At 40.2% G+C, this 12,129-nt stretch overlaps 1 protein-coding gene across 2 annotated transcripts in view; it reads left to right on the top strand.

Moving 5' to 3' along the window:
• RECQL5 (RecQ like helicase 5) overlaps positions 1–12,129 on the top strand; it is a 60,971-nt gene that overhangs the window by 4,582 nt on the left and 44,260 nt on the right. For both annotated transcript variants that reach the window (XM_054976168.1, XM_054976170.1), the window contains exons 5-8: positions 619–724; positions 2,664–2,775; positions 3,029–3,191; positions 4,437–4,519. In XM_054976168.1, coding sequence (XP_054832143.1) covers positions 619–724; positions 2,664–2,775; positions 3,029–3,191; positions 4,437–4,519 — 464 coding nt within the window. The remainder of the gene's footprint in view (positions 1–618; positions 725–2,663; positions 2,776–3,028; positions 3,192–4,436; positions 4,520–12,129) is intronic.

The raw sequence follows: 12,129 nt of genomic DNA, 5'->3' as shown, positions 1-12,129 counted from the left end.
AGTAGGCCTTACTCATTGATTTGGAACATTCCCCAGTAGGCGTGGATAGGACTGCCTCCTTAATCAGTATAAGTATAATGGTGAAGTATAAATGTGAGTAGTTTGTACTATGTGTGTATATCTGTGTGTATAATTAATGCTTTACATGTATCCAGTTGCCATAACTTTAATATGGATGTTCACAAAATCTGGAACACTGTGACAAGAAAGGGAAAGGTACACAAGGGGAGCAGGTGGATCAACATCTAGGGCAACAAAAAGCTGTTCAGAGAATAGTAGTTTTGACCAATGAAAGCAATTCTGCTTCTGTGTCTTTATTATGTATTGTAATAACAGCTGCCTATGTATTCTTAAATCTTTTCCTACAAATGCAAGGACTAGAACTTACATTTAAATTAAATAGAAAATTCTCAGGAAACCAAATTCTACTTCAGGCTGCACATTCATCTCTGTGTAACTGGAATAGTGTGTCTTTCCGGTACAAGCTTTAACTGTAAGGCATGCACATGAAAACTATTTCCATTGTTTGTCACCACTTTTTGACACCTTAAATCTGTAGCCTTGATTAGGCACTTTGATGGATTTTCTTACGAAGCTTTCATTGTTCTTCTTGTGCAGGACTATTTGGGCTGTGGAATTATCTACTGCAGAATGAGAGAAGTCTGTGAGCAGTTAGCTATTGAGTTAAGTCACAGAGGCGTGAAAGCCAAGGCCTATCATGCTGGTAATGAAATCTATGCCTGCATCTCAGTTGCTTTGCATTTAAGTGTATTTTATAAGCAAAAAGAATGGCTGAACCCTGTATTTTAGCCCAAGTTCCAACTAAGTGCAATCACAAGGGCTGATCATAACTTCCCCTTTCTTTGCTACACAAATTCAGTAGGGCATAAATTCAGCAGCATACTGAATTTGCTGTATAGAGAACACGATTAGTAAAAAGACAAAAAACAGTTGTGGTTCAATGATTTGCAGAATGTCCAACCTGTGGCATCCCCAGTTAATGGATTTTGTTGCTATTGTTTACTTTATACCTCACTTTTCTCCCCAGTGGGGACCCAAAGTGACTTACATCATTCTGCCCCCCCTTCCATTTTATCCTCACAACATCCCTGTGAGATAGGTAAGGCTGAGAGAATGTGACTGGCCCAAGGTCACCCAGCGAGATTCTCTGGCAGAGTGGGGATTCGAACCTGGGTCTCCCAGAACTAGTCTGACACTCTGACCACAACACTAGCTCTCTTGGGTAGCAATTGTTAAGGTATCTGCCTGATCCCCTGTCCATAAGATATAGTAGAAATAATACCTGAGATAATTCTTCATGTGTATGGCATCTGAAAGCAGCTGTTCCCTATTCACTGCCTCCTTGACTTTCCCCTTCTCCCGGGATCCTGCAGCCCTTGTCTTAGCTTCTTGCATCTATGCACTGTCTTATCAAACTCCTGCTTCCTCCTCCTCTTGTGGATTCCCATGCTTGTTTTTCCTTAACCAATTTTTCCTTGCAATTTTGTTTTTTCGCTGCAACTCTTCCTAGACTTCCTCTGTTCTGTTTCCCTCTTGCCCCATCTTGTACTTTTTTGCCTCCTTTCCCTTTAGGAAGACAGTTACAGGTAGTGGTTTGTAATAATGCAAAAAGGTGTGGGTAGGTGGGAGAGTACTCGTGTACTGTATGCTGATGCCACAAAACTTTGTTGTGCTTTGGTTTTTTCTTTATATTGATTCCTAGGGGAAAAAGACACTTGGGGTGTTTTCTGCCTGGGAAATACCAGCAATTCTCTGCACTCTGCATATTACCTTCTCCTCTTTCGGTTTCCAGTAATACCTCTTGTCAGGGCCAGACTGAAACAACGAGCGAGTGTTCCACAACCAGACTTGGTGTGCATTCTTCAACCCAAGCTTTTGGTAGTTTGGGGATGGGTCTGGAGCTCAGAGTATGACAGAAGTTCTACTATGTTGATTACGCAAGGGCAGAAGGCCAAGGGTTTAGTTTTTAGGGTTAGCATGGCCAGTCCAAAGATAACTTCCTACCTCCTGGTCACAAGTGTTGGTATAGCTTAACCCTGTTGCACTGTGTGCCAGTTCTGGAGTCTTCGTACTCACAATTTGGGGTCATTTATTTATTTATTTACAACAGTTATACCCTGTCTTTCTGCCCAGTCAGAGCCACTAAGGATACTTTATGTAACTAGATCCCAGCTTCACGTTATGAGCTTCCAGGGTCAAGCCTCAGATCCCTTTATTCATTTCTCACACAGGCTAGCAAAGCAGTGTGGAAGTGGTATACAGTCAGATTCAAAGACAAACTTGTGAATGTGAAACATACAAAATTATTACCATTGTTGTTAAGGTCATAAGAATATCTTCTGTCTGTATTGTCGAAGGCTTTCACGGCCGGAGAACGATGGTTGTTGTGGGTTTTCTGGGCTGTATTGCCGTGGTCTTGGCATTGTAGTTCCTGACGTTTCGCCAGCAGCTGTGGCTGGCATCTTCAGAGATGTAGCAACAAAAGACAGGCTGTCTTTTGGTGCTACACCTCTGAAGATGCCAGCCACAGCTGCTGGCAAAACGTCAGGAACTACAATGCCAAGATCACGGCAATACAGCCCGGAAAACCCACAACAACCATATCTTCTCTCTGATTATTACACTTCCTTGCCTTTTTTTAGGATTGAAGGTAGCAGAGAGAACATCAGTTCAGAATGAATGGATGGAGCAGAAAGTTCCTGTAATTGTTGCTACTATCAGTTTTGGAATGGGAGTTGACAAAGCTAATGTCAGGTATGTGTAAGAGTCATCCCAAATGGAAGTAGCATTCTATTTATTCTCCAGGATAGTTCCTTAAAACCTAGAGAACTTTCTAGAGTATATTTCTGTTCTCTTTGTTGAAGGGATGGTGATGGGGAAAAGATCTTGTCACAGAGTGGCCTAGGTTTAGATTGGCCTTGCTTTAAACATAAATAACAACGTTATATTCAGTTCTCTGCGTGAGATGTATTGGAATGCAATGGTTTTATTGTTTTACACCTTGTAGATTTGTTGCACATTGGAATATGGCAAAGTCTATGGCTGGCTATTATCAGGAATCAGGAAGGGCTGGAAGAGATGGGAAAATATCCTGTTGTCGCCTGTATTATTCTCGGACTGACAGAGATCAAGTCAGCTTCTTAATCAAGAAAGAAATGGCTAAACTCCAGGTGGGAGCTTTGTGCGGCATTGTTCAATGTGGCTCCATTCTCTGCCCAATTAGTCTATCTCGGGTAATGTTTTTGATGCACACCAACCCAAATCTGTAGCCCACCTTAGAATTAAATTTCTGTATTGAGTGTAATTAATTACGCAGTTTTTATTTTGTGAGCTGCCTTGAGCATGGCACGAGAGTTCACGTAAGAGTAGCTGCAGTATTACTGGGGCAGGGCAAAACATAAGAGAACATAGATGTGCTCTTGTTCCACATAGAAAAGCATAATTGCAGAAGCCTATATGACTTCTCTTTGACTCTGTCAGAATTTCAGCATTACCAACATAAGGAAATCTGAGCTGGATCCAGACTATAGTCCAGTGTGCTGTTTCGTCTAGTGGCCAACCAGGTCCTGCTAGGCAGCAACAGGGAGGGGACCTGGCCCCATTCTCTGCTTGTTTTGACTATGAAATCTTCCTCAAGAACCTAGGCTAGAAGTGTCTGGTTGTTATGAGATGCAACTGAAGGGCTGAGATACACACCATGGACAAAAATTGTTAAAGATTTGAATCCGGATCTTAGTCCGACACTCTGACTTCCTTGCTGGCTGTACGCGTCAACCACTCTAACCATTATCATACAAAGACTTCCATTTTAGGAAGCCCTTTTGCCTTTTAGATCCAGAGGAGTTAGCCATGTTAGTCTTTAGTCGCAAAATAGTAGGGTCCAGTAGCACCTTTTAAGACTAACCAACTTTATTGTAGCATAAGCTTTTGAGAACCACAGCTCTCTTCATCAGATGCCTTTTATAATTTCCTTAACTTTGTCTGTCAGTTACGTTGGTGTTCTCTTAGGTCTGATGACATTGTACCTAATCTGTGTTTTATACCCTAGCTGAGCATTCTCCCCCCCCCGCCCCCAGTGTCCTTGGTGAGCGCCCTGTCCCCTATGAACTCTTGTTGTCCTTGGAACTATTGTTGTTGTTTTTCCATATGCTCATTTTCAAGTTCTGATTTGTCCTTATTTAGATGCTTTAGAACATTTACCCTATCATCTTTTAGGAATGAGTCGTGCCCGATTGGATGCTCTCGGGCACTTACTGACTTTTCCCTTTAGTTAAATATATATCAATTTGTAGAATCACTTTCCAGTAGATGTGAGGAAGCACTGTTATGAATTGCTTCTGAATGAGCTACTTGCTTCTGAATGTACTATTCCTGGAGGTAGCTGGTTTGTCTTACTTTGTTTTGCTTTTTTCCAGGAAAAGAGAGGCACCTTGAAAGAATCGGATAAAGCTATGATGATAGATTTTGATGCTATGGTGGCCTTCTGTGGAGAGTTGGGGTAGGTATAACTTGACTCTGTGCTGATTGTGAAAGGAGGTTTTTGTTTTAAGGAAGTCAGTTTTCCCGAAGACTATTTTCTGTAAAATAGTCATACAGTGTCGTAAACATGTTCTAGTAATAGGGGATTGTAGGTAGATGGCATCAAACATATAGGTGGCTTTTAGCACTTTTCTCCATGAGTTTAGTGGGAATACATTCTGCATATTGTCATATTTTCTGTCATTTTTCTTTGGCTTCAATGTTTCAGAAGAAAAGCAATGAAAAACTAATAGATTGACGTATAAATGGTTTAAATTGAATATTTATTTTAGAGTAATAGAGGGCTTCCCCACAAGCTTCCTTTGTACAGAAGCTGAAAATATTCAGGAGTTTGCAGTATTGTAAGCTCAATATACCAAAGTCTTGCAGTGAAACCTTACCATAGACATGTACTGTTATGCAATTTACAATCTGTTCTAAACTGAAAATGCTATGATTGCAACAAATGGTTATGTTGAAGTGGTCAGGGCTTATTTTTGCACTGAAAAGAGGTATGCGTGTTTGCGGACTGGGACATCATTGCTTTCTAGCTGTGGAAACTTTTACAGTAGAACTCAGTTGGCTGTTAGTCCTGTTGCGGAGAAGGGCAAATCCATTGTTTGTTAGTATCTGTGTTTTAACTCTAGGCAAGTGGATAAACATTATGGCTTAACATAGATTCTCCTGTAAAAGGTATGGCTGCATGATACATCCAAAGAAAAATACGTTATAGCTTTTGAGATATCTTTGATCTCCATGTTACCCTAGAACCCCAGGGGTTCACTTATACTGGGTTAGATGGGTATCTTAATTTTCTCTAACTTTCCCATTGGGCCTAAATCCATCCTAAAACACATCCAAAATCAGTAGCTGCCACCACCTGCTGAGTTAGCATAGTAGGATTTCTTGAGGGTTATGGAGAAAAAAATCTGGCTAGGATATGGTGTTAAAAGTTCTGCCAGCTTGTATCTTTAACCGGTCAGTTCTGTCTAGTACATTTTTTTCCTTTTCTCCAAAAAAGCTCAGGGCAGCATACATGGTTCTTCTTTTCCTATTTGATCTTTGCAACAATTCTGTAAGGAGAGTTAGGCAGACTGGTCCAACATCACCCAGCAAGTTTTGTGGCAGAGCAAAGCTCTGGAGATCTACTCTAGGTATCCTTTTCACAGACTTTGCTGAAAAGACCAAGGCGTTAATATAGGGTGAGAAGAGTTGTTAGAATGTCCTTCAGATCAGAAGGTTACTTAATTGAAAAATTAGATTTATTATTCCCTGATTTAAAGAATATAACAATTATAATCAACAAAACAGAGGAAAATGGGTTCGCTTCATGTACAATAAGCAAATGAGAGATCTCGCCTGACTACTGAAGAGCCATGTCCAAAGACAGTAGCTTGAAAACATCAGGAAACCATGTTTCTCTCTGCAGCACTGGCAGAAGATGCGGTATGAGATATAGATAGAATAACTTCTGCTAATTCCACAAAAAAGCTTTAGAATACGATTTGACTGCCTATGTATAAGAAATGCCATGAGATTTGTGCAAGGACATTCCTTGATTTAGGAATAGTTCCCTACATGTGGTAGGACAAATCTCAGGACATTCAAATGTAGGCAAGTGAATCATATGTAATTCCTATAACTTAGTTTGTTGTATTTTTCCATTCTCCAGTATGGCTTTCATATATTGTGAGAGTAGTGCATTGCTAACTTCATCCAGGTTAAAAGAGAATAAGGGCACATTCCTTATTATAATTCTGGGTAACTATTATCTCTTGTTTCTGAAGTTTGTCTAATAATGTGGATTTAAATCTCCTATGTATGTCTCTAGATAGACACCACAAAATAGCCCCCTACATTGTGTTACGGCATAACTACTCTCCATTAAGTTTTTGAATGTGAACCATAAGACTCATTAGATGAGGTGTTTTCAAGCAGATCGACTTGTTTTGCTGAGATGTGAACTAAATGTAGGAATAACTGAGAGATTATTGAAACAAATGTCCTTCCTTAAAATGACTTCCAAATATATCTTTGGAAGACACTGTTTCTCAGTACATATGTCAGTTCTTGCAGCTAGGAAGTGGATGCTGGCTCTTGAAAGCTTATGCCAGATGAATTTTGTAGCCTTTAAAATGCCATAAGGTTTTCATGTTTTGGTTGCAATGAAACAGTGGGTAGGAGACATTGACAGCACAAGTCCAAACGTTTTCCATATGTACATGTCTAAAAAATTGTCTTAAAAGGACAGTGTGTATTGGATCCGAAGTCCCTCTTCCATAACTGAATGAACACTTTTGCTTGTGCAAGAGATAGATGAGTGATTTCTTCCGATGTCCCTTCCCTCTAAAGACACCATGGCCCTCCCCCTGCCCCCACCAGTGTTAAGGGAGTTTTTGAGGCTGCATCAGGGTGGAAAAGTCGGAAAGATCCTTGTGAGAGCGGAGCTCTGTTTTGCAGTGTTTGAGATCTAACTTGATATCAGTGGCACTAAATATCAAAGAAACTGAAAAAAGGTATTCTTAATAAGGCAATGCTGGCTTACTCTTTGCCTCAAAAGTAGCAGTTGTGGGAGAGGACTAAACAATCTTATTCCTATTTGCAACTACTGGGTTGGATCCAGAACAAGACCTTGTGAGGTCCATGCAAGGATCTCTGGTTTTTCTGTTGGGTCTCCCCCCACCCCTTACCCCAACCTCCACCGTCATTTCTAACCTCAGGAAGGTTTATTTGTGCAGTTGTGGAACCTGGTTGGAGCAATAGCCACATGAGTTGAGGGGCTGCACTGGGAGGAAAGTGAAATAGCTGCTTTCTTCCTCTGCTCATTCAAGAGGCAGGAAGTTGATTTCATCTCCTCCCCACTTCAGCCTCCCAACCCACGTGGCTATTACTTCATACAGGTGCTGAGCTCTGGGAATAAACTTTACTGGTCAGGGAGGTGAGGGAGCACCGGAAAAGATCAGTGACCATCAGCACCTTCTGCTGACAGATCGCAGGATTCAGCCCACAGTTTTTGGTCACCTGGTGTGGTTTTGACAGAGTTTTATTTTTATTCTTCCACAAATGGTCCAAGCCAGTCATGGATCACCTACTGAATGGCATTGCAAAATTATGTAGCCAATTGCATTTACATGCTGAAGACGCTAAGGGGAAACAAAGCCTTTTGGGGGGCACGGCAGTATTTTCTGTATTAGGTCACATTAGCTATTTTCATCAATCAGGGATCACTCTGACAGTGAAGCACTTTTGCAGCACTTTCTTGGAGGCCTAAAAAAAATGGCTGAAAGTGAGCAATGATCAATTTCACTGTTAACAAAGGCTTTTACTACCATGGCTGCCTGTTATAGTTGAGCTTTAATGCAAGCGCTTTGTGCAGATAGAATTGGAAAATCTGTGTTGTGTACCTAAAGAAAAACTGGGAGTACATATGGAAACAATATGCAATAAAATTATAGGTTGATCTTGTCTCACTTAAGCCATTCACTACATTGTCAGGATTTCTAAAGGTTCCAGCACTCACCACGGGCCAAGTGCTGAGGAGTGGGAGCAGGCCTCCAGACCAGGGGCTCACGCCGGATGTCCTGAGTGTGCATCCCCGGTCATTCCCCCATCCCTCACTACAGGGCGGCCACCATGCTGTCTCCCCACTCGCCTCCCCCACATTGCCCGCAAACTGGCCCCACAGGTGCGTCTGGGAGCCGTTGCTTCTAAAAGTTCCAGTGGAACCAATTCAATTAACAGTAGTTGACTAAAAGTGAAATAACATGTAGTGTAATATAAAAGAGATCCAAAATGCTGATGAGCACAAGCTTAGAATAATGCGTTTACAAGTAAATTAAATATATTGTTTGCAACAGAAGAAAGGCAAATGTACAATACTGGGGGAAACCGAAACTTTTAGTAACATCTAGAATACGGGAGATAATTTGAATCGAGATGTTATATAAAAACCAGTCTACTTGTATTTTAATTTTCTGATGTTTTTTTTAAAAAAAAAATATTTTAAAGCTCATATTTTTAAAAAATGGTCACCTGTTTTTTGTTTCCTTGTAGAAAAGAAATTAGTCTTGAATCAAAGGCTTGGCAGCGTCATGGTTCTTTAGTGCAGATTAGACAGGGTGTTGCATCTCATATTGGACCTGATTATTCGTGTCTGTACCTGGTTATTCATGTCTGTAAGTCTCCCATGTCCCCAATAAAGTGTTCATTTTTACTTGCCAGATAGGGGTGACAAAAAAAAAATCAATTCTATCCACTGTGTTTTGAAGTTGTGTGAGCAGGTCAGAATGTAGCACCCCCAGAATTCCATAGTTCAGTCTGCTCTGGCTGTTCATATGATACTCGTTTTTTTCCGTGGAATTGAGCAGCAGCCAAAAACAATAGCAAACAAGAGGAGGGCAGTGATGACAGTAAAGAATAGGACTATCACCACCAGTCCCCCAAGAGCCCAATCATCGGACTGAAGCCTGGTTTTCATACTTTCCAGAACTTGAGAAGCCATTTGCATTGGAGCTGACATTGTCTTCTGACCCCGTAGAACTAATCGTACTTGGAGGGGAGGAAGCTTCAGGTTGTTTCCTGCTTTCTCTATTGACTTCTCAGAGAGGAAGGTGCAATCGCCACTTATCCTTGTAAGCGCATAACCCTTCTGAGGATTCAAAGAGAGAAGAAATACACAATCATTTGGAGAGCCTTTCCTGTATTGACAGTGTATTGACTCCTGCTGATTCTACTGTAGTTATACCTCTGACAGTCTTACTTGGTTACCCCTACTTTCCAGAATTGTTAAGAAGTTAACAATTGCAACATTTTGTGCATAATCATCAGTTGAAATGGAAAGGATGAACTAGCCAATATATATCTTTCCACTTTGTTGAGTAGAATCGCTTCCCACTGAGAAATCCAGATGTCTGCTCAAGTAATATGTTCAAGTTTTAAAACACCAGTTTTGTGGCTATGATGAGAAAGTAGCTGCTGGAATTAAAGTATGAAAATGAGCTAAAGAAGCTAATGGCAGGGAGAAGTATAGGCTATTTGCTAGCACAGTTACCAAAAATCCAACAGGGAACAACAGAATGCAGTACTGTTACTATTGTCCTGCGCTCCTATTGTTTCCCCATAACATCTAGAAACAGCATCTGTGGAAGATGAAGTAAATGAACCAGGTAGTCCTGCTTTTTGTCTGGTTTCCACACTAATTATAAAAGCTGTATGACCAATGAATGGCGCTCGGCTGAATGATTTGTAGATTGCTCATAGACATCATTATAGCTCCTGTCATTTTGTGACTTGAACATGAAACTTCTCATATTTAGCAACATGTATGTTACACTACAGTTGAGGCTTATTTTCCTCTTTCTTCCATTGTGCATCTCAGTTAATGCCATGGCTTAGTTTCCAAAGCTGTAACAAGGAGCAACCCTCAGTAGATCAAAACCACAAAGCAAAAAAGCAGAGGGAACCTACAATAAAGAAACTATGCAAATATCTTACAAAGAGTGTATTAAGAAACCGTTCTAAAAGTGCAAAGTGCTACACAATTGTTCTTAAAAATTGTGTAGCACTTTGCACTTTAGAACTGTTTCTTAATACACTTTTTGTAAGATATTTGCATAGTTTCTTTATTGTAGGTTCCCTCTGCTTTTTTGCTTTGTGGTTTATGTCTTAGTTTCCTGCAGTGAGTCAAGTGTTTCAAACTCTGTGGACAGGTCCTTTAAGTGCCAAAGATCCAAATGAAAAGTTCCAAAGTAAATGTGGACGAAAGTAAGAACAGAACACCATGCCTATTTAAATATTTGTAGGTTTATAGACTACTGAGCTCTCCAATAACATTTCAAATGAGATTGCTCACAGACCAATTGTTATGACATCTAAATAAAGGTTGACACGAGTTTTAATTCCTCAGCTATGTTCACTTTTCAATGAACAGATGTTTGGATTAGTCTCCCCCCCCCCTCTATTTGCCGGAGAGCAAAAAGAATGGAGCATCAGCTAAATTTCAGGGAGTTTGTCTAGCTTGCTTTCTGAATTGTTGCTGTTAATTAATGTTATATCTAACAATAAGGGATTAGGGGGAATGTAACTCATTTCTCCCACACAAATCCCTGCTCAGTTCAGATCTGTGAGACACGTTCCAGTTGTCATTTGTCTGTCTGGAAAAAAATATTTAGACAATGCTTCCTTGTTTTTGTTTCAATGATCTGTTTTAGCAAGGTCATCTGTGCATTAGACTTTTCATCCAGCCTTGTATAAGCAAAAGCTGCAGGGGGCCTCTTCTTAGAAAGTTTTGTCTTTAAGTCTGCAGGATCTTTATTGCAGTCCCCAGAACTACTTCCTTTAAATGGAGGACAGCAACCATACCACTAAAAAAGTTTGGAAATAGACCCCAGTATAAGAGACAGTCTGTTGGGTTGCAACAGAAAACTGATACTGATTGTAGTATGCTTTGAAATGCAGGAGCAAAGGAGGATGGTGTTCTTACCTGATGCTGTTTGTAATTTCCTTCTCTGAAATTTAAGCAATGATTTCTGCCTGCTGGAAAAACCGTCTTCAGTTGTGCAATTAGGAAATGTTTAATATCTAACATGTGTGTTTGTACTCTAGCAAATTATTAACACTGCCAATACATTTTATTTCTTCTACTCCCTCCCCCCCCCAGTTTTTTTTGAGGGGGTGGGGCTTATCTGTTCAAAAGCCTGAATGGTGCAGTCCAAAGGTTTAATTTTATCCATTAGCTGCAGTGATTAATCTACCTCCAAAGCTCAGATATACTTGTTTCATTTGGAGAAGGCCGCAGAGGAGACCATGCAGACTAAAAAGATGTTGAGTGTTTGTTCTGTTAAGAGTATGTTCTTGGGAATACCTGCTGTTGATCTTTTTAGATTTCAAAGGTTGATTGGAGAGGAGTGAATGGTGGATGGTGCTTAATACTAGGAAAAAACATGAATTGCCTAACTGTCCTTTTAATCTAGCAGTCCATGGCCCGGCTGATACCTTTGGAAAGCTGTCTCAAGCAGAGCATGGTGAAAACTGCCCACTGTCGTCCATTTCCACCTTGGGATGTAAAACATTAAATGTTTCAGTGATTAAACAAATACAGATTTGTCTTACTGTTACTATAGTGCTGAAAACATTTAAATGAAAAGCTTGCAAAGGATTGCCTGTGTATTCCCGGATCATCTGTGCCTGCAGAATATGTTTTCTAATGATAGCCTTCCTGTTAATCATCTGCACGTAGGACTGATACCAGAACATGTTAATTTTTCTTTAAAAATTGGTAGTAGAGTTAATATGTAAAAATATGTATGTGGGCTAGATTGTAAAAAGCTGAAATAATATTTTTGATCGTTTCAGTGGTTGCTTTATGAAACAAAACTTACATTCCTATGCATAGAGATTACTTTTGGCAGTCACTGCTAATAACCATTGAAATATTTATTCACTGTAGCGCTTCTAATTGCTTTTTAAAGATACCTAAATTGCAACGAATGCCATGTATCTATAATGCATTTTGTGATGGAATACCTCCTATAATAATAATAATTTGATTTATACCCCGTCCTTCAGGACAACTTAATGCCACACTCAGAG

Source organism: Eublepharis macularius, chromosome 4 (genome assembly GCF_028583425.1).
Source record: "Eublepharis macularius isolate TG4126 chromosome 4, MPM_Emac_v1.0, whole genome shotgun sequence".
Taxonomy (NCBI): domain Eukaryota; kingdom Metazoa; phylum Chordata; class Lepidosauria; order Squamata; family Eublepharidae; genus Eublepharis; species Eublepharis macularius.
The sequence above is the reverse complement of the archived record's forward strand: the minus strand, read 5'-3'. Positions and strand labels throughout refer to the sequence as shown.